This window comes from Cervus elaphus, chromosome 13 (genome assembly GCF_910594005.1).
Source record: "Cervus elaphus chromosome 13, mCerEla1.1, whole genome shotgun sequence".
Lineage (NCBI taxonomy): Eukaryota > Metazoa > Chordata > Mammalia > Artiodactyla > Cervidae > Cervus > Cervus elaphus.
Genome location: NC_057827.1, coordinates 37,050,714 through 37,073,679, shown reverse-complemented (window position 1 = coordinate 37,073,679; position 22,966 = coordinate 37,050,714). Strand labels below are relative to the sequence as shown.

General features: G+C 39.8%; 2 protein-coding genes across 3 annotated transcripts in view; one reads left to right on the top strand and one right to left on the bottom strand.

The window, feature by feature from the left end:
* Positions 1-13,471, bottom strand: part of EDC3 (enhancer of mRNA decapping 3) — a 58,022-nt gene extending 44,551 nt beyond the window's left edge. The window contains exons 1-2 of one of the 2 annotated variants that reach the window (XM_043921325.1): positions 13,328-13,465; positions 6,818-6,918 (exon numbers count right to left, since the gene is read on the bottom strand). The gene's annotated coding sequence lies outside the window, so the exon portion shown is untranslated. Of the gene's footprint in view, positions 1-6,817; positions 6,919-13,327 lie in introns of both variants that reach the window. The other variant, XM_043921324.1, reaches the window with a different exon arrangement.
* LOC122706245 (10 kDa heat shock protein, mitochondrial) lies at positions 1,363-1,825 on the top strand. The gene has a single exon (XM_043921329.1). The coding sequence runs from the start codon at positions 1,389-1,391 to the stop codon at positions 1,695-1,697; it is 309 nt and encodes a 102-aa protein (XP_043777264.1). The 5' UTR covers positions 1,363-1,388; the 3' UTR covers positions 1,698-1,825.
* Positions 13,472-22,966: the final 9,495 nt, after the last annotated feature.

Below are 22,966 nucleotides of genomic sequence, written 5' to 3'. Positions count from 1 at the left end.
TAAAAACATAAGAGAAGCCTTCAGGATGTAAGGTGAGGCAATGAATTCTTCAACTGGACACCAAAAGCACGACCTATTAAGGAGAAACTGATCAGACTTCTTGAAAAGTAAAAACTTTCATTCTGCAAAAGGATCCTGATTAGGAGGATTTTTAAAAAAGTTACAGACTGGGAAAAAATATTTACAAATCATACATATGACAAAGACTAACGACCAGTATCTAGAATACATAAAGAACTCCCAAAATTCAGTGATGGGGAAAAAAAAAAATCCAATCCATAGTGGGCAAAAGACACAAAAGACATTTCAACAAAGAGCTATACAGATGGCAAATAAGTACATGAAAAGATGTTCAACATCATTACATTAACCACTAGGGAAATGTAAGCTAAAACCACAATGATACACTACTAATGCCCACTAGAACAGCTAAAATAAAGAACGCTGACACACCACCTACAAGCTAAGGATGTGGAAAAACTGAATAACTCACACATTCATGCACTGCTGACGGAACTACTAAACGGTGCGGCCATTTTTTAACTTAAAAAAAAAAAGAAGTCTAAACATGCAGACATCTCTGCTGGTCCAGTGGTTAAGAATCTGCCTGCCAATGCAGGGGACATGGGTTTGATCCCTGGTCCAGGAAGATTCCACATGCTGTGGGGCAACTAAGCTCATCTCCACAACTCCTAAGCCAGCACAGTGCAACCACAGAAAGCCTGCACGCAGCCAACAAAGATCCAGCGCAGCCAAAAATAAATAAATAGCCAAAACGGAGGCTATTAAAATAAAAAACAACTAAACACGCAACTCTTACATGACCCAGCAGTTGCACGACTAGTCATTTATCTCAGAGAATGGAAGACGTAACTCACGAAAAAACCTGTACTTGAATGTGTCTATCAGGTTTACTTCTAATAGCCTCAAACTGGAACAGGCTAGATGACTTTCCACGTGTCAAAGGTTAAACACAAACCGTGGTATGGAGAAAAAGTGAAAAAAGCCAACCCCAAAAGATTACATTCTTTATGATTCCATTTGTGTAATACTCTTGAAATGATAGCTATAGAAATGGAGAAAAGAAGAGTGGTTCCCAGGAGTGATAGAAGAGGCAGAGACACAGGGAAACAGGGATGGCTATAAATGAGCAACATGAGGGATGCCTGTGGTAAGGGAACATTCTGCATCTTGACCATATGATGTCAATATCCTGGTAGTGACACCGTACTATTGTTTTGCAAGATGTTACCAACAGGGAAAATCAGTCAGGGTATAAGGAATCTCTCTGTATTATTTCTTATAAGTACATATGGATCTACAGCTATCTCAAACAAAAAGGTCAATAAAAAAAAAAAATCAGAGTGCGAACTGCGGCAGCCGGAGTCATGGCAGGACAGGCATTCAGAAAGTTTCTTCCCCTCTTTGACCGAGTATTAGTTGAAAGAAGTGCAGCCGAAACTGTAACCAAAGGAGGCATTATGCTTCCAGAAAAATCACAAGGAAAAGTATTGCAAGCAACGGTGGTAGCTGTTGGATCAGGCTCTAAAGGAAAGGGTGGAGAGATTCAGCCAGTTAGTGTGAAAGTTGGAGATAAAGTTCTTCTCCCAGAATATGGAGGCACCAAAGTAGTTCTAGACGACAAGGATTATTTCTTATTTAGAGATGGTGACATTCTTGGGAAATATGTTGACTGAAATAAGTCACTATTGAAATGGCATCACTTGAAGCTGCCCATTCCACTGAAGTTCTGAAATCTTTCATCATGTAAATAATTTCCATGTTCCTCTTTTATAATAAACTAAGGATATCCAAGCTAATGACATCCAGTGTTTAAAATTTAGTTTCACTGTATTGGTATAAACATTTCCAAATAAAAATATAAATCAATGGTTAAAAAAAAAAAAAAAAAAAATCAATGTCTTCTACCACATTAACAAAACAAATGGGAAATCATGTATGATCATGTCAACAAATGCAGAAAGATAATCTGACAAAATTCAACATCATCCATGACATAAAAAGGGAGCAGTGGCATCTATAAAACAATTATAGATAACATCATATTAATGGTGAAACAATGAATTCTTTCCCCTGAAGACTGGGACAAGGCAAGAATATCTACTCTCACCAGTTCTACTTCTTATTCAACATTATATTATAGGTGTTAGCTACTGCAATAAGAAAAAGAAATAAAAAGCAAAAATATTGGAAATGAAGATGTAAAGTTATTTTTATTTGTAAATTTTATTGTTGACTGTGCATGTAGAAAACCCTAAGGAATGCACCCCCTCCCCCCAAAAAAATCCTACTAGTATGAAACTTTAGCAGGGCTTCCCAGCTGGCACTAATGGTAAAGAACTGCCTGCCAATGCAGGAAACATAAGAGACATGGGTTCGATCCCTGGGTCGGGAAGATCCCCTGGAGGAGGATATGGCAACCCACTCCAGTATTCTTGCCTGAAGAATCCCATGGACAGATGAGCCTGGCAGGCTGCAGTCCACGGGGTCACAAAGAGTCGGACACGAAACAACTGAGCATGACTTTAGCAAGATCACAGGATACATGCTCAATATAAAATAAACAACTGTATTTTATACAATAGCAACAAACAACCAAAAATGAAACTTCAAAACACTGTTTAAAATAGTACTAAAACACACAAAAACTTAGGAACATATCTAATGAAAACTGTGCTGGACCTCTATGATAAAAACTACAAAAGATTGCTGAGAAACATTAAAAGAAGATCTAAATAAATGGAGCGATGTACACACTCACAGACTGAAGAGCTTAACGTTATCAATTCTCCTCAAGTTGATCTGCAGATCAAATATAAATAAAGATCCCAGTTGGCCTTTTTGGAGAAACTGGAAAACTGGTCCTAAAATCTATATGGAAATGCAAAATACTTAGAATAGCCAAAACAATCATATAAAAGAAAAACAAAGGCCGTTGTTTTACACTACCTTATTTCAAGTTTTACTATAAAGCTATAGAAATCAATGTGGTATTGGTGCGAGGAGATAACCAGATGAACTGAACAGAGTTTAGAAGCAGACGTGTACACACATGGTTAACTGACTTCTGATCACAAGGTATCAAGATAAATCAATGGAAAAATCAAAAAGGATTTTTCAATAAATGGTGCTAGAACAACCAGATATATACGAGAACAAAATATCTTTCTATTCCTATCCCATATCAGATACAAAAAATTAATTCAAAATAAACTAAACATAAAAGTTAAAACTAAAACTACTAGGGGGAAAAAAAAAAACAGAACATCTAAGTGACCTTAGAGTAGAGAAAGATTTTTTAGACAAAACAGAAAAAAGTACTCATCATAAAAGAAAAAATTTTGATGAGTTCGATTTCATCAAAATTTAAAAGTCCTGCTCATCAAAAATCATCATTAAAGAATACAAATTGGAAGAGGTGTTGAAAAAAAGACGCTGGGAGGCAACTAGAGCAGCCTATTTAAGAGATAGTGGCAAGATGGAATAGGTAGAAGCAATGGAGAAGGGAAAAAGTTGAGATTCAAGACCAAGACTGATACAGGTGATGGTCTGAATTTGGTAATGATTTAATACAGTAATAGCTAACAGAAAGGGTGGGGGGGGGGAGAATCACCATTAAGAAAATAAAAAGTGAATGGAACACATGTAATCCCACAGCCTTTACACACATACTATTATATTGTGTAACAATAGCAGCAGCTAGTAATTTAGTGCTCATTTTACTATGTCTCAGGACTGAGTTAAAACTTTAGGGGCCTTCTTTAGGGGCCTTCAATCTTCATGACAACCCTATGAGACAGCTACTTTACTAACCCATTTTACAGATGGGGAATTTACAGCAGAGATTATAATGGATATTTACATACTTGTAATCAGAGCATAAAGGCAGCTTCTTAGTAAAATAGCATATTTTCCATGTGTATGTGCTATTCCATTGCATTCACATATCATTTTTTTCCTCAGTGGACATTTAGATAACTCAATTTTTCACAATTATAGTTAATGCAGCAATGATCAATTTCATTCTGTGCTTATCTTGAATAATTTTCTCAAGATAAAGCCTCAGTCAGTCAAAAGGTAAAACCACCTAGCTTTGATTACAATACACCATAGTAGAAAACTATCTTTTTTCCAAAACAAATCATTTTCAATTTTTTTTCAAACCAAATCATGCTCTAGATGGGTTAAGATAATCATACATTTAAAACAAAGGTACTGTTAAAAAAAATATTTAGGGAGGTATTCCATATAATCTAGCCCCATCTCAACATCATCCCAGTGAAGGCTACCTCCAAGGATCAAGCATTTCAAGAAAACTCCCAGATTTATGATGGCAAAAAGATGTTTCTGCCCTCTATTATAAGCACACCAAAACAAGAAAAGAAAAAAAAAGAAAAGGAAAGCCACAATTAAGGAGAAAATATTCACAAGAGATAGGATCCAGAATACTTACAAATAAGAACTAAAAAGAAAACATCAGTTTTTTAAAGCAGTCAAAAGAAGTTATATGAATAGTCAATAAACATATGAAAAGCTGTTGAACATCATTAATTAACAGGGAAATGTGAATTGAAACACAATGAGACACCCAAAAGTCCAGGATGGATGAATGCACAAACACTCCATAAAAATGCAGTATCATTCAGTCTTAAAAAAAGGAAGGTTTAGATATATGTTACAACATAGATGAACCTTGAAGACATTAAGTGAAAGTGAAATAAGACACAGAAGGATGTAACTTGTATGATTCCACTCACATGAGGTATCTAGAATAGTCAACCTCACAGGGGCAGAAAGTAGAATGGTGGTTTCCAGGGGCTGGGAGAGCAGGAAATGAAGTGTTACTATTTAACAGGTACAAAGTTTCAGTTTGATATGATAAAAAAGTTCATGATGGTGATGGTTGCATGACAATGTAAGTGAACTCAATGCCACTGAACTGTACACTTAAAAACTGTTAAAATGATACATTTTATATGATAAAATGTATACTTTACATTTAAAAAATTATTAGATTGTGAAAAGACCACCATAGACACTATATCCACACTACAGACCAAAAATGAAAGCACCAAATGTCTGTGACAGTGCGAAGCACTGAAACAACCTGTAACTGCTGACAGTGTAAAATGATACATGCACTCTGGAAAAGAGGTTGGCAGTTTCTTATAATATCAAATATATATCTGTGACCCAAAATTTCCTTTCTAGGATTTACCCAGGAGAAATAAAAACATATATTAACAAAAAGACTTGTACACAAGTGTACAAAGTACCTTTATAACAACAGTCAAAAACTGGAAACAAGGAGAAGAGAGGAAACAAATCATGGTATTAATTATACCACAGAACACCACTTAACAATAAAAAATAACAAACTACTTATGCTACTAATACAACAGAGATGATACTCAAAAACGGAAAGTCACACAGATACATTTATATGAGTCTATTTATAAGAATTTCTACAAGAGTAACTATAGTGAGAAAAATCAGAAGTCTTCCACCTTTAGGGAGGAAAACTGACTAGAAAGAGGCAGAGGGACTTGAGGAGTAATAAAAATGTTCTTTGTTTTTACTGATGCTGTAGTTACAAGGTTATACACATCTAGCAAAATTTACTGAATTGGGCATTTAACATCTATGCATTATTACTGTATGCAAGCTATATCTTAATTTTTTTTTTTAAAAAAAGGAGGAAAACTATATGCAGCCAACATAACCAGTATAGCATGACACAGAATACTGTCATTCTTTCAATAAGAAGAGATTGATTTCCCAGAAAGGTTTTCCATAAAACATAAAGATGAAAACTCACACACTGGACAATCCCCGCAAAGATTAGGCATCTCATAAATGTCCAAAACAGAATTCTTAATTTTTTCAGCCTAACACTCAACATCCCCCAATTTGTTCCTTCCCAAGCTTTTCTCACAGCTTTTCAGGTGGCTCAGAAGTAAAGAATCCACCTGCCAAGGCAGAATATGTGGGTTAGATCTCTGGGTTGGGAAGAGCCCCTGGAGGAAATAGTTACCCACTCCAGTATTCTTGCCTGGAAAAATCCCATGGACAGAGAAGCCTGGCCAGCTACAGTCCTTGGGGTCACAAAAAGTTGGACACAACTTAGCAACTGAGCCTCAAGCTTTTCCCATCTCAATAAATGGCATCAACATACACTATACTGCTTAGACAAAGGGGAAAAAAAGTCAGGAGTCTTCTTGAGTCCTTTCTTGTCCTTCATCCCATACATTCAATTCATCAATAAGCCCTATTGGCACTACTTCAAAGATATGTCCATTTCTCTCCATCTCCCCTACCACTTACCTACTCTAAGTCACTATCATCTCATAATTGCAGCAGTCCCCTGTTACATCTCTGCTTCAATTTCTGCCCCTCCAATTCTTTCTCTACACTGCAGCCAGAGCAAATTTTAAAATGTAAATCAGTTGTCATGATTCTGCTTAACTTCCTTTCCATGGACTGCAGGCCCTACACAATCTCATTTCTACTAACCTCTACAGACAACTTCATTTCTTACCACTCCTCTTCCTGTTCTCCAGACAACCTGACCTTGTTACTGTTCCTCAAATACATCAAGCTTGTTCTCTCCAAAATTCTGCACCATGTATTTTCAGAACACTCTTTCTGCAGTTATAAGAACGGCTAGTACTATCTTGTCTTTCAGTTACCTTCGAAAATGTCACCACACCAGAGGCCTTCCCTGGCTACCCAATTTAATGCAGCTAACTCCCTATCACTCTCCAACACTTTCTGTTATAATTTCAAAATGACTCACCATATGAATTATCTTATTTATATTGTATGTGTCACCCCAATAGAATGTAAGCTCCACGAGGGCAAGGGACCTTGTCTGTTTTGTTCAGCCAATAAGATTGCCTAGGATGGAAGAGGAACTCAGTAAATATTAATTCAATCAAAGGAGACATAATAAACTTGACAGAAGTTAATCCCTCAAAATCTAGAGTTATCTAAATATTTATATCTAAATGCCTTAGCTCTCCTTGGAAATGGTTCCAAAAACACAATATCCCTAAGCATATTCTATGTGAAATTCTATGTAAGACATGAAATCTAACACTGTTCTACACACAAAAGGAAGTCAGCAAACAGCAGGTGACATAGGGGCTTCCCTGGTGGCTCAGCGGTAAGGAATCCCCCTGCCAATGCACCAGACCAGAGTTTGACCCCTACATCAGGAAGATCCCCTGGAGAAGGAAATGGCAACTCACTCGAGTATTCTTGCCTGGGAAATCCCATGGACAAAGGAGCCTGAGAGGATACAGTCCATGGGGTTGCAAATAGTCAGACACAACTTAGCGACTAAACAACAATAACTTACAATACTAAGCATAAAATGAAACACTGGCTTAGTGTTTTCCACAAAAAATAGAAAAGAAATAGAACACCATTTTAAACAGTTTTCAAATATTAATTTCAGAAATATATCTACATAAAACATAAGTCTAAAAAAGGAAAAACAGCAAAAATATATTTAAAGGAGCACAAAAAGCACTCCTTCAGTTTAAAAAAAAAAAAAAAGAGGAGTGTCTCATTAGAAACACAAAAACCTAAGGACAAACTCCAGTAATTCTCTATTATTTAACTGAGCAAGTATCACAAAACTATGCTGACGGAACAGACAATAAAAGAAACAATGCATTAGCAGGCTCATCCATAATTTTTTTTTTTTTTACTATAGAGTATTTCAAACATATACAAAGGTAGACAGAACAGCATAATGAACCCCACACACCCATCACTGAGTTGCAACAATTATCAATATATCTCAAAGGATTTAAGAAATCAAGTGAATTTCCAATGCCACACAATTTCCACAACACTGATGATGGAAAAAGGCACAAAATACACATGATTTTATGCTTATTTTCCCCTTCCTGATTGACCTTTGTCTACTTAATGTCACAAAATTATGAAGTTCCTTTCCTATCATTTATACTCCATCATAATCCTACTCTGATGCTGAGATTGATGCAAAATGAAAAGCTGTAATAGGAATTTTAGAAATGCCAGAAATCAATCAGATGGGAAAAGACTTTTACTTCTCCATTCAACATATATCTTTAAGGCACTGATATTACACATACAAGTTTATATTATGTTAATAATAACTAATAAGTAGGATTTTTAATAGTTTCAAAGAAAATTTCTTTATTAACTGAAAACAGTAAATCTAAAACAAGTGGAGTGCCAACATATGGATTTCTAGTCAGATGAACACACTAAGGGAGGACACACCCAAATCAAGACACAGTATTGTGAACACCCCAGAAGGCCCCACTGTGTTCCCACAAAGGCAGCCACTATTCTGATATCTATCACAAAAGGTTCATTTTACCTGTTTTTGAACTTCATATAAATGGAATCTTAAAAGTTCTCTTTTAAAGTATTTGGCTTCTTTTGCTCAATGTTACATCTGTATGATTCACCCTTGTTGCATGTAGCAGCAGTTCATTCTCTCTCATGGCTATATAGTATTCTATTACATAACTATGCCTCAATGTATTTATCCATCCTACTCCTGATAGACTATTTCCAGTTTGGGGGCTATTATGAATAGAGAATTAAACAGTTTTGTATATGCCTTTGTAGTGGACAAATATACCCATTTATGCTGGGCATATTACATAGGAGTAGACACAGGTCCAATCCCTGGGTTAGGAAGATCCCCTGGAGGAGGAAACAGCAACCCACTCCAGTATTCTCGCCTGGAAAAGTCCATGGACAGAGGAGCCTAGAGGGCTACAGTCCATGGATTGCTATGAGTTGGACGCGACTGAGCAACTGAGCACACATGCTAGACACAGGATGATTTTGCTCAAATGCTATTAGGACTTCCAGACTACCAAATGCCACACTATGAGACTCTGGTGAATCATTTCTCTTGTAAGAAGCCTTTAGATAACAAAGTCAGGAAGACCTAAATAGTCTTCCACTCATCATGCAATTAAGGTAGTCATCAGAAATGATTCAAAAACAATTAGCCAATTACAGAGCTACAAACTTCCATCTCATCCACATCAGACAGAACTCTCAGCATTCAGATCTAATAGTTTGATATGCTAAGGACAATTAAATCAATAATTATGGATGAGTGGTTAGTTATGGATTTCTGAAAAACTAGATATTTTCCCACATATCTATGTAGAAACGTGTCTGTAGAATCAAAAGCTTGGAAATGACAGAGATCTTGAAAGAAAACAGCTACTAGTACAATCCTAAGTCCCTATCTTCCACAAAAGGCAGCATAGTGAAAAGGGCATGGACTTCTGAAGTCAGACATCAAAGGCCAGAATTATGAGCAAATTATCCTAATCTGAGTCTCAACTGTCTCAATTATAATGGGAATTAGAGTTGACCCTCAAACAACATGGGCTTGAATGGCGCAGGTCCACTTAAAACACCCATTTCCTTCACTAAATACAGCAGTACTACATGATGGGCAGTTGCCTGAATGTGAGACGCAGAACTGCAGATACAGAAGAACCATGTATATGGAGGGCTGACTATAGGTTATTCTCAGATTTTCAACTTTGCAGATGGTTGGAGGCCCTGGCCCCCAACTGTTCAAGAGTCAACTGTATACCAATTAAACGATCTCATAGAACCATTATGAAGATTAAATGAGATAATCTATATAATTTCTACCATGTAACAAATTTTATTTCAAATGTCTCTCTCTCTTTTTTTTGGTGCAGCTTGCAGGATTTTTATTCCCTGATCAGGGATTAAACCCATGCCCCCTACAGTGAAAGAGCAGAGTCTTAACCACTGGGCCACCAGGGAAGTCCTACAAACACCTCCTTTTCACAGAAGGAATACTGGCCAAATAGGGGATTCGAGTTATGGCCCTAGAAAATTATACTACGAGGGTCACCTTCTGTCTTACCTGAACAAAACTATAAAAATGCCTAAATTACCTTTACAACATCTTGGAAATGAAGTCTCAATCTTCAAATTGGAATACACATATCCTTAGGAGTACACAAAGATATGCAAGCAAGGGAATCAACTTCCATCCCACTCTATCATAAACCTGATCTACCTAGATAACAAACAAAGACTTTCAACCATAAAATGTATTACCTTAAAACAGGAGTCAGAAAACTACACCCATGTACCAAATCTGGCCCACTATCAACAAAGCAGTATTGGAAGAGAACCTCGTACAGCTCTCTGCTTACTGTCTGTGGCTGTTTCTGCACTTCAGTGAGAGAGCTGAGGAGTACTAATGGAGACCACATGGCCCACAAAGCCTACCATCAAGCCCTTTACAGAAAAAGTTTGCGGACTCCTGTTTTAGGATACAATTCTGTGGGCTGGATACAAGCTCAAAAAGAAAAAAGAAAAATAAGAAATGGACAAATTCCCAGAAGGATAAAATTACCAAAACTTATAAAAAATTATCATAAAGTAAAAGAAAATCCAGATAGACCTGTATCAAGTAAAGAAATTGAATGAGTAATTTAAAATCTTCCCACAAAGAAAAGCCCAGGCCCAGAGGACTTTGCTGGTAAACTCTATCAAATGTAAAGAAAGAAATAATTACCAATCCTACATAAACTCTTTCAAAAAAACAGCAGAGTAACGTTTTCCAACTCATTTTATGAGGGTAATTTTACTCTTGATACTGAGTCCAGTCCAAAGACATCACAAGAAAAGGAAACCTCAGACCAATATTCCTCACAAAAATTTTTAATATCAGCAAATTGAAAACAGCAATATATAGAAAGTAGGATACACCACGACTCAACAGAATCCATTCTAGGAACACAAGATTGGCTTAACATCTGAAAATCAGGTAATGTAATACACCATTTATACACAGCCATATCTTCAAGGGCTTTTTTTTTTTTTTTTTACTATAAGAAAGGTTATCTATATACTTTTAAAGCATCAAATTGCTATTAGATTTGTAAAACTTTGTATTTATTTTTTAAAAGTCAATATTTACAACCTAACAGAAATTACACACTAAACCATTTTCAATTAAATATTTAAATTACTTAAATTTATGATGACCCTTCCATTTCATTAAACTACACTGGGCAAATCTTGAGATTAACCAGATGATACTTTCTCTCTTCACTTCATTAGGCAACAAATTTGATAAGAACACTCTTCAGACAAGGCTTCAAATACACACTGCATATAAGAAAGTGACAGACCCTCAATAAGTTCCCAGCTGTACCTGAATCCATAAATCAAATTCCTACAGACACAGACGCCCAAAGTCATGACGTCACCTAATTTAACCACAATAGGGCAAATCTCCCACCCCATCTCACCCACCAGGTCATCAGAAAAGACTCAAATGCCTTGCCAAAATTCAGACACATTATCAATACAGATACTGTACTCCTTTGGGATACTAATATGGACGTCCTGTCCTGTTGTTCTGATTGAAGAATTCTAATAACCCTGTTCCTGTGGTTCATAAGAACAGAAAAATGCCATATTTTCCACCTTGCATTACTTACAAATCTCAGACTCTCAAGCATCTTAATTAAACATTTTCCAGTCGAACCTTTTTCAAACTACAGGTCTTTAGCAGTCAGATCCAATATAGGTCAGAATCAGTTTAGTGAGTTACAATCAACTTTTTTTTTCAATCAAATAGAAAATGTTTAGAGGGTACCACACACATAGAAGGCAAACTTTTGTTTCCTGTGTACACATTTTACGCATGCAGGCGTCACAAAGAGTCAGCATGCAAAATACATTAACTGTGGGTCACAGGTCACAAAGGTTAGAGACACTATTAGTCCCACAGTCCTCAAGAAGGCTTCAACAAAAAATTCTTAGCAAATACATCTGAATCAGTTGTAATGAGGTGGATGAAACTGGAGCCTATTATACAGAGTGAAATAAGCCAGAAAGAAAAACACCAATACAGTATACTAACGCATATATATGGAATCTAGAAAGATGGTAACGATAACCCTGTATGCGAGACAGCAAGAGACACAGATGTATAGAACAGTCTTTTGGACTCTGTGGGAGAGGGCGAGGGCGGGATGATTTGGGAGAATGGCATTGAAACATGTAAATTATCATATGTGAAACGAATCGCCAGTCCAGGTTCCATGCATGATACAGGGTGTTGGGGGCTGGTGCACTGGGATGACCCAGAGGGATGGGAGGGGGAGGGGGGTGGGAGGGGGGTTCAGGATGGGGAACTCATGTACACCCATGGCGGATTCATGTCAATGTATGGCAAAACCAATACAATATTGTAAAGTAATTAGCCTCCAATTAAAATAAATAAATTTATATTAAAAAAAAACAAAAAATTCTTAGCAATCAAAAAGCTATTTTTTTGTAACCATTTCCATTTCATAAAGAGAAACCAAAAAATAAGAATTCTGTGCTCAGTACACTTAATCTTCCATTAATAAACAAAAGACTAGAATCCATCTGAAGTTTCCAGTTGAAACAGTGACCTGCTCAGAGGCAGTCACTTAAGTTTTGATGGGATTAAGACCTCTATTTGACAGACCAGAAATCAGTTTAGTCTGTGGCTAGGAAAGAGAACAAAAACCAATCTGGGTCTGGAGATCCTCATCTGTAACAGCAGGAGTGGGCTGTTTGGACTCCTACCTCTGGAACTGGGAGGTTTGTTGACAGCCTACTGCCCAAGCAGGTGAGGACTATACCTCCCCCACACCACAACACTTGAACCATTCAACAAGTCAATTACTGATCAATTCAACCAATATCACACAAAGAGTACTGATAATAAAAAACTAAGACGTACACCAACAACAGTAAAGAATCAAGGGGGAGTCTCCAGGAATAGCAGAAGCTGACCTCTGTCAGGTATCACTAATTTCTCAGCCACCCTTCCCTCTCAGACTCCAATTCATCTCCATCCCCCAGCTATCTGTCATGGATGTGGCACTAGCGTTCTTCCCTGCCACCGTACTCCACTGTGCAAAAGGAAACTGAGGCAGGGAGCAATGAGGGGGTGGGCTGCAGGAGCCATTAACAGGCTAAGCTAAGAGCCTAGGCCGCTAATGCCTCACACCTCCCACAATTCCTCGACTGTTGAGAGTCCCGCTCACTCGACCTCCACCTCAAACCATATCCCGGAGGCAAGTCCTAATAATGGGCCCCCGCGCACCCGAAGCGGCCCCCATCTCGAACCCACCGCTCTAGAAGTCTGCAAGGCCTGGAACCACGAAGCCTAAAAGCAAACTCTCCCAGCAACCCCGGAAGACCCCTCCCACGAGCGCCCACCAGCCACCCGCCTCCCCGTCGGGCCTACCTCTACGCGACCGAGCCTGCGCCTCCTCGGTTCGCTACATCAAGCCTGCCCCGAAGCCCCGCAAGACCCTGAGACTAAAGGTCTTCTTCACACCCACCCCAACAGCCACGGCCGCCGCCGGAAGCGCCCTGCGTCTCCACGCCACCGTCGTGAGGTCACTTCCGGCGCGACGCTTCGGAACCCGGGGGCGGGGCGCCCGGGAAATTTGAGAATTTGGAAACAATAACTTTGGGGACTAGCTGTGTGGCGTTCCAGAACAGCGCCTGCTAGGCCTGGTTCCCCGTGCCCCGGCTACCTATATCGGATGGAGTCTGGGTTCGAGTTGGAGTCTTGCCTGCGTTCCAGGCGCGGTTGCTGGGGAGCTCTCTTCCCTCTTGTAGTACTGATGGAAAGCTCCGACTTCCCTTCCAGTTCCTGTTATGCTAATCGCCGAACCAGAGCGGAAGACTTTGGCTGCCTCTGTTCTCGTGGCCCCTCTCCTCGATCAGTTGCAGCTGTGGGATGCAATTAGTAGGCTCCCATGATGGATTAAAGGGGGAAAAATTTCCTTCGTGGTTGATCTTCAAAGTTTAGCAGCTTCAGCTCGTTTTGGGCATAGTGTCAGCTAATCTGTGCTTGAATACCTTTCCCCACTCCCACCCCTAGTACTCAGCACACGGGAAAGTGCCACTCTCCTTCCTGTGGCATTTTACCGTCTCGTCGTCTTGATTTTGAAAAAAGCAGCCATTTAGGATCAAGACTGAATGTAATGAGGAAGTTTATAGTTTGCAAGGTCATCTTGAAGCCTGAAGCCTGACAGTGGTTTAGGAACCACTGCTTGAGCAGGCAGCATAGAGGAGGGCAGGGGTTCCAAATTTGGCTCGGCAAAATAAGTTGAAGAACTTTAAATTTTTTTCTGGTTTCATGAACTGTCCCTTTCCTTCCACCAACACTAAAGATTCTGTTTTAGTAGGTCTGGAGAAGCCATGGCATCTGTTATTTTAAAGGTTTCTTCCAGTCAATTCTTAGCAAACCAAAGTTTAGGAACCCCTGCTGTATCAGACTCAGAGTTGAATCTTTGCTCTACCTTTTAATTATTATTATCCTTTTACAAAGGAGCTGTGCCTCTCTGGAGATAATAGCTAACAGTTACTGTGAAATTAATGAGATTTGCTGACCATGATTGATATTCCACACACAGACACACACACAAAAAGGTTGTTAATTCTCTTGTGCCTCCCTTTGGTTATGGTTCTATGCATGTGTGCTACGTCACTTCAGTATAGTCCACTCCAAATTATTTTTTAAACTCACAGGAGAATCAACCTTTCATCTTGTTCTCTGTAGCAAACACTGCTGTAACCCCAGAGGTCAGTTGGATCCTACTCTTGCATCCCCATCACCTTGCACAGTGCCTGCCAAATAGTAGGTGCTAAAATAAGTGTGTATTGAATGAATGAAAGGATTGTCCAGAGACCCTCTATATATACTTTCCCTGGAGCTCAAACTGAGAGTCTCTATTCAGATCTGAAGTCTGAGTTGGTCAGCCACTAAACTTTGGAAAAGAGATCAGCAACTGCCTTAATTCTACTAAATGAATTGCTCTGCTTAGAGAATTCTGTATTGTTTTGGAACTTTGACCTCATTAAAAGATCAATCACCCAGACTTTTAAGTTTCTTAAAGCTTTTAAGCATTATTGAGTTTCTCCTTTGATCTACAGAGAATGGCAAATACATTCAGAATTGGAACAGAGAATCATTGTTTCACACAGTTTTACACAAGTGGTATGTTCTCTCAAAAGAATTGGGGATGTTCATTAATTGCACAAAAAAGTCAGGTTAAAGATCAGCATATTATAGAGTTAGGGAAGCCGGGGAGTCCTGCTATAATGTTGTTCCAAACTCCTCGTCTTTGCTACAACCACCATATATACAGACTGACTCAGTGTGTTAAAACTGAACACTAACTGGGACAAGGAATACCCACTATGTTCCTGAAACATACTGTTGTACAAAGTAGCAAAGAAGCTATCAAAGACTGCTACATTTTTGTTAAAATAACTCAGATGCTAACTTGAGGCTCCCACTGGTCAAAAGTAGGACAGTTTGGGCATCAATAATAACAAAAGAAATTCATCAAATATATTAAGATCCATGTGTCACTAATGATAATTTTTGAAAACTTAATTGGAAACATATTTAACCGTACACCTAGTGCGCTCACTCCTATTTAAGAGAAATGAAAATCTATATTTAAAAAAAAAAACAGTACATGAATATGCATGGCAGCCTGAGACTAGCAGTAGGCATTACCATCCCAGGACAACATTTTGGCATCCAGAAAAAGTTACATAGAGTTTGGAAGAGGGGGAATCCAGGCTGATTACAACAGAGGCACTTTTTATGGTTACACCCATTTAAGGATTGTCATCAGCCAAAACCATATTAGAAATTGATTTCAGAATTCCTTTACCTTATAGCAATTGATAGTATATAAAATTGCTGATTAATAGCATAGAGAAACAGGATTTTTTTTTAAAGTTCAGAGACTTTCCTGGTGGTCCAGTGGTTAAGAATCTGCCTGCCAATTCAGGAGATAAGGGCTCGAACAATTCCAGGGAAGATTCCACATGCTGTGGGACAACTAAGCCCATGCACCACAACTACTGAACCCACACTATAGAGCCTCATGCTCTGCGACAAGAGAACCCCCGCAATGAGAAGCCCCTGAAATGAGAAGCCCACGCACCACCACTGCAGAGTAGCCCCCACTTGCCACAGCCAGAGAAAGCCCACACACAGCAATGAGGACCCAGCACAACCAAAAATAAAATTAAAATTAAATTTTAAAATGTAAATAAAATTTTCATTCCATAGTTCTTTGATTGGTTCAGTAAACATTTGTAGAGGAGCTGTGTACTAAGTGCCCTGCACTGTGCTAGGTACTGGGATAGGGATAAAGCCCTGCTTTCAAGGTGCTTCCATTCTAGAAGGAAAAACAAAGAATTACAGATGAGCATGGTACAAAAGCACAGAGCACCATGAAAGCACATGTGATGAGGAAGTGGGAGAAGCAGACACAGACAGGGGAGCACAGGGGTTCCTAGATGTGACATCTAAGCTGATGTACAAAGGACAAACAGGGATTCATTAAGTGAAACCTGGAGAAAGATCATTTCAGCAAAGGGAGAGTTACATAGAAGGCCAAACGAATGTGCGTTAGCACAGCCCACCCAGGGAAACACAGGGAGTTCAGCTTGGAAGGAGCGTAAATGGGGGGAAGCATAAAAGGGGGGAAGTGATGATAGATAGATCCAGAAAGTTAGGCAGGAGCCAGATCCCAGAGAGCCTTCCATGCCATCAGGAGCTTGGGTTTATGCCAAAGGCAATGGGAAACAAATACAAAGTTTTAAGTAAGGAAATGTCCTGGTCAGACTGATGTTATGGAGAATGGACTTAAGAGAAACAAAACTGGCGGGAGTGAGATCAGATGAGAAATGACAATAATTCACACTAAGGCATTAGCAAGTCAGGCTGATAAGGAGAAGACAGTTTATAAAGATGTTTAGGAGAAGTAGAATCAATGCCTAGGTTTATGGCTAAGACTGAAGATTGTTTGATGGTGCTGTTTGCTCAGATATGGAATAGAAGAGGATGAAGATCTTATAGGTAAGCAGTAAGACAATAAATTCTGGTCTGCTTATGTTGAGCTTAAGGTACTGTGGGATCAGTTAAAATCCTTAGATTTGGGACACTGGCGGCCTTGCCCTTGACTCACTCTGTAGGTAGTTTCCACTCTGATTTTCCTTGAACCAAGACTTTTCTGTGGTGTTCAAGTGACCAACCGCTCAGAGCTCACACCCCTCCTTCCATTTTGCCTTCCTAGGATTCCCTAACTGTCTCCCAAATGGCTCCAAGCCCACTTGCAGCCTGTAGACAAGCCTCTTCCCCAGGCCTATCCTCCTGATAGTGAACCTCACCATCATACAACGCCCCCAAGCCCAAGGAGGAGCCAAAAATGGGACTGCTTGGGAGGAGTGAGACTGAAGAGTGGGAATTCAGGCTGAGGGGAACACACGTGTGAACCTGTGAAACCCCTCACCATAGAAGGGAGCGGGAAGGAAAGAGGAGGGGGATAGGGACCTCCATGTGTCCTCTGGCCCTGGCCATGCACATGCCAGGAGTAGGTCATTTCATAGTCTGGAACGTGTAGCCATCTGGTGGGAAACTGGATATATAGATCTGGAGCTCAGGAGAGAGATATGAGGTTTAGAATTCATCAATACTCAGGCAGTAATTGAATTTCCAGTAATGGAGTATCCAAGGATAACACAAAGCATAAGAAGGGTCAAAGGCCAAAGACAGAACTTTGAAGGACACCAACATTTACAGGATACACACAGGAATTAAATGTTTTGTAGATAATGTTTTGTAGGTAAAACCAGTGAACAGCACCCACTTGTCTTTCCTGACTATAGGAAGGAGCAATTGTTTTAACAAGACTTGCTTCTGCCTTAATGTGATTTTGGCCACCCTAACAGTCTCTATTAAGGATATCAACCATCAAAGAATCAAACAAAGTCTTAGGTCAGTAACAGCACAATACTCCTCTATAGTTCTTGACTTAACAGTACCTGTCATGGAGTTCTAGAATGGTAGAGATGAAAGGAAACCTTTGAAATTATCTACTTCACCCCCCATTGTATGGGTAAGGGCTTAGCAAATTAATAGTGGATTCAACACTGGGACTCGGGTCTCCATGACTTATATGTAGGCAGAATATGTCCCAGTCTGCCTAAAACAGTCCCAGTTCACACTTGTTACTCATAATAATTATTATCACCTACCTTTATCCTTAAATATGTTCAGCTTAGACAAAAAATTCCATAGTCACCTTATTTATATAGCATAAATTTTAGGGCCAGGCAAGCATTGCTATTTATTTATATGATTATTTATCTTTTATGTGATCTCAAACGTTTAAGTGTCTTAAACTCTTACACATCATTTTATAAGTGAGGTAACTAACATGTGAAAACAGATTCCAGACCATAAAATGCTAAACAAAGATCAAGATTAAAAATAATAACCTTAGATTAGGCAAGAGTTTCTTAAATATGACACCAAAAGCCCAACAACAAAAGTCAGTCAGTTCAGTCACTCAGTTACATCCAACTCTTTGATTGCAGCATGCCAGGCTTCCCTGTCTATCACCAACTCCCAGAGCTTGCTCAAACTCATGCCCATCGAGTCAGTGATGCCATCCAACCATCTCATCCTCTGTCGTCCCCTTTTCCTCCCACCTTCAATCTTTCCCAGCATCAATGTCTTTTCCAATGAGTCAGTTCTTTGCATCAGGTGGCCAAAGTATTGGAGCTTCAACTTCAGCATCAGTCCTTCCAATGAATAGTCAAGGTTGATTTCCTTTAGGATTGATTGGTTTGATTTCCTTGCAGTCCAAGGGGCTCTCAAGAGTCTTCTCCAATACCACAGTTGAAAAGGATCAATTCTTTGGCTCTCAGTTTTCTTTATGGTCCAACAATAAAAGTAAAAATAGATAAGTTGTACTCCATCAGAATGTAAAAAGATGTCCCACAGAATAGGGGAAATATTTGGAAATCATATATCTGACAGGGATATAGTGTCCAGAATAAATAACTCTCACACCTTAACAACAAGAAAATGAACAACTCAATTTAAAAATGGGCAAAGTACTTGATAGACACCATCAAGTCTATCATGGAAGTTAATGGGGAAATGGATTTATCTTATAGGACTTTATCTCACCCTCAAACTTGTTGTAATTTCCTCACTTCATTAAACAAGAACCCCCCAAAGAAACGAATCCAGATTTGTCAAGGGATAGTTTTGCATTTTGGCTGAAATCATCTGAGAATTGCCTTCCCCTTCTATTTCATTTTGATGAAATCAACTTAACTAGGAATCACTGCAGATGAGGTTGGACTTGGAGGATCATCCCAAGGAGTCTGTGGTCCACTCCCACAGCTAGAAACCTCTCTCCCTCAATGCAATGTCCTCTCTCCTCCTACACCTCTCCCACCACACCCTGTAATCCTTACCATGTCCTTAGTTTTTTCTTTTAAGCTTCTTTCCCAGTGTCTAAGCTAGAAAGAATTATCTTAATTTTTTTAATGGAGCAGGGATAGATATTAAGCAAAGAACAGAGGGCATCTAGAACTGTGCTGGATAATAGGGGAAGGTGTGTTGCCCATCTGAAAAGATGTTCAAGCAGAGAACAGGCAGCAACAGTCACTGGCCAGGCAGCAGCTTTACCAGAGGCCCCTCCCAGCTCCAGCCCTCAGCCTCTGTGTCCTCCCCTTTCTTCCCTTTCTGGGATCCTCAAAGAGAAACAAGCTCAGCAACAATTGGCCTTTTCAGAGGCTGCCACTGAGTTGCCACTTCTTCCTCCAGTCCTGGGGCTTTAAATAGTTTCAGGAACATCAGCTTCACAACTCTCAGGTTCCCAGGCAAGATTGAAGGGTTGCGTGCAGACACACTCCTGATTTTTCTCACCTGGTCCTATGAGCCAGCTATTAAAATGTTCAGGGGAGGCAATTTCACTGTGCAGACACGCAGGTGGACCCAACAGAAATGTTGGTAGGGAGGGGGTTGAATGGGAAAGCCTCCCAACTCACCAAGTCTAACAGTCCACAGTCTGGGCATGTTTCCAGGTTCGTTGTGCTCCTGGGGACTTAGAAGCTAGGTGTCCTCCCCAAGCATATCTCAAGAATCAGACTACTGTGCAGAATGTTTAGGAGTTCAGGACACTTGTGCATGTCCCCCATGTCCCAAATAAGTGAACACAGCAAGCTGGTTATCTTCTTGCTCTCTTGCTCTCCTCCTCACGACCACTCACCTCACAGTCGTATCCTGACACATCTGATGCTCCCCTTGCAAGGGAAGTGCTAGGAAAAGAGGGAAGTAGATGAATAATTTCACATATAGGGTAAAAACATTTGCAAAAAGTGATAAACCCAAGAATGCTCTGGGCTGTTTCACAAGTTTGCATTTTCTTTTTTTTAAATGTATTCATTTATTTATTTGGCTGTGCCAGGTCTCAGTTGCAGCATGTGGAATCTTCAGCCTTTGCTGCAGCATGTGGGAATTTTTTAGTTGTGGCATGGGAACTTCAGTGGCAGCATGTGGGGTCTAGTTCCCTGACCAGAGATCAAGCCCAGGCCCCCTGCATTGGGCGCTTGGAGTCTTAGCCACTGGACCACCAGGGAAGTCCCTCTTTCTTTCTTTTTCTAAAGTAGATTGAGAGTATTCTGTGAAGGAACCACCAAGAGATGCTCAGGAAAAGTCCCAACAGGGAAATATATCTTTACTCATCACCCAGTCCTTTGGAAAGATCAGATAGAGGTGTGAACAAGGGAAAAGTAAGCCCAGAGAGGAAAACAAGATGCTCCAAGTCACCCATAAAGTTATCAGAGAGGGTCTGACTAATGAACAAGTATTTATGGTATGCCAACCATGTGCTCAGCCCCAGAGCTAGAAGCTGGGATGGAGGCAACAAAGAAATAGGCCTGCCCTGAGGAAGCTTATTGTTGAACAAGGGAAACAAAATTAACATAGTGTATCAGTTGTTTTTTGCTGTGTAACAAACTCCCCCAAAATTTAATGACTTGAAATAACAATCACTTATTTAGCTCATTACTCTTTGAGTTAGTTCGGTTATTCTGCTAATTAGACTAGGCCTGGTTGGTCTTGGCTGGATTCACTCAAGGAAGGTTGACTGGGGTCTAGCTGCTTTAAGGTGGCCTTTACTTGGTTAACTTCCTGTTTCACATAGTCTGTTATCCTCTGGCCAACTAACCTGGATTTGTTCTCATGGTGGTGGCAGGATTCCAAGAGAGGACAGACATGTTCAAAGTTTATTGAGGCTGGACTCAGAACTAGCATCCCATCACTTCCAATGCATTCTGTTGACCAAAGCTGGTCATGAGGCTAGCCTAGATTCAAGCGCTGGGGAAATAGACTATACCTCTTTACAGGAGGAGATATAGAAAGTCACTTTGCAAGGGACATAGATATAGGAAGGAAAGAAAAATTGGGCCACCATTAACTGACCACTCCTAAGAAGTAACAAGAGAAACAAAATAGTAAATGGCTAAGGGCTACTCTGTGCTTAGGGGCAGTTGACCAGGTCCCAGGCCTGGGACATGGACATGGCTTTTAGACGGGAGTAGCAAACCACTAAAGTTCAGTTTCACACTACTGTGTGGACAGGGTCTTATTGCTATTGGTTTGGGTACTTTCAGTGATTTGTAACCCAGAAGCCCAAGCCAATCATTGTTTCAACCAAATTTGTTAAAATGCTAAGACACACTTTTCAAGTGGCTATGCACTTGGAAAGGATACCCCAAGTTCTATATCCCAGACAACACTGGCCTGGCTTGTAAGGTCACTGCTGGAGGTGACATCACCCCAATCCGAGGCCTTCCTTGAAGTTGGAGATGTCTTTACCCCCTGTGCCCAAGACAGCTTCACCCCAGATGCTAAAACCTCCACCCCAGCAGAGCTTATGGACTGCCTCTCCTAAAACACATACTGGACACAGGACATTTCTGCTTTTTTTTGGTACTAAGGATTTCTATTATATTCTATTACATTCCTCAAGTCTTCTGTCTGCTTAGCCCACGATCCTGGTATATTCCTTGCCAAAACATAGACCCCATATACTCTCAAGCTTAAAGAGAAATCTGATAGAGGTTAATACTGTCTGTGCCATTCTAAAGCTTAGTGGACATTATGGAGGCAGCTGTCTTAGGTCGGTCAACTCCAGGGCCCCCCTGGGAAGAGAAGCATTCACTCCCCAGTGCCTCCTCCTGCTATTCTCCTCCAGCTTTCCACCACAACTTTCTGTCTTGTGTCTCTGACACTACAACTATTCCTACCCCTCCTTATGTACAATACCACTAACCTTTATGTTTACTTTGCTAATTTATCAGATCATATCCTCCAACAACATGACTTTCAGACCTACCACCTTGAACTGAGCATATTTCTAATATACTCCACAATTCCACCAAGATATTGCTACAAACTCCAAAAAGTTCAGATCTGTGTTTGGCTAATGCCATATAAATGGGAAACTTAGTTATGGCCAACCCACAAGGATTCCTTGTAGTTCTACCTGTGTTCCTCCTCTCTTATCCCCATAATAATAGGCTTTCTGTGCTACTTAGGCAACCCATGTCCTGCTCTCTAAGTTCTCTATTATCATTACTACAATGTTGCCTTAAAATGATGACAAAGAGCCACAGAATCAATTGTTCTGCATTTTCTTAGATTCCATATCTTTCTATTTGGCATCCATTGGTTAACTACGTTAACTATATTTTCTTATATTCTGTATTATTGATGCTCTGTCATTTATGAGCCTTATAGACACTGGGAAAGACTGCATCTCCTAAGGATAATCAATTCTTACAGATAGAAAAGGGCTTGACCAAAGCACATTTTTCACATACAGACTAACCAATCCAGGGTCCATATCCCACAACTATCTTCTTATCTAACTCTCACACACCAAGGAAATATATCTCCAGCCCTAAAACACTCCAGGACCAGGTACGAAGCAATTAGAGACCACACTATGCCTTGAAGCCTGCTGGAATTATTCAAAGGAGCCAGTCT

What these genes read in the sequence shown, in the direction of transcription:
- LOC122706245 (XM_043921329.1), top strand. Translation starts at nt 1,389, where the DNA reads ATGGCAGGACAGGCATTCAGAAAGTTTCTTCCCCTCTTTGACCGAGTA.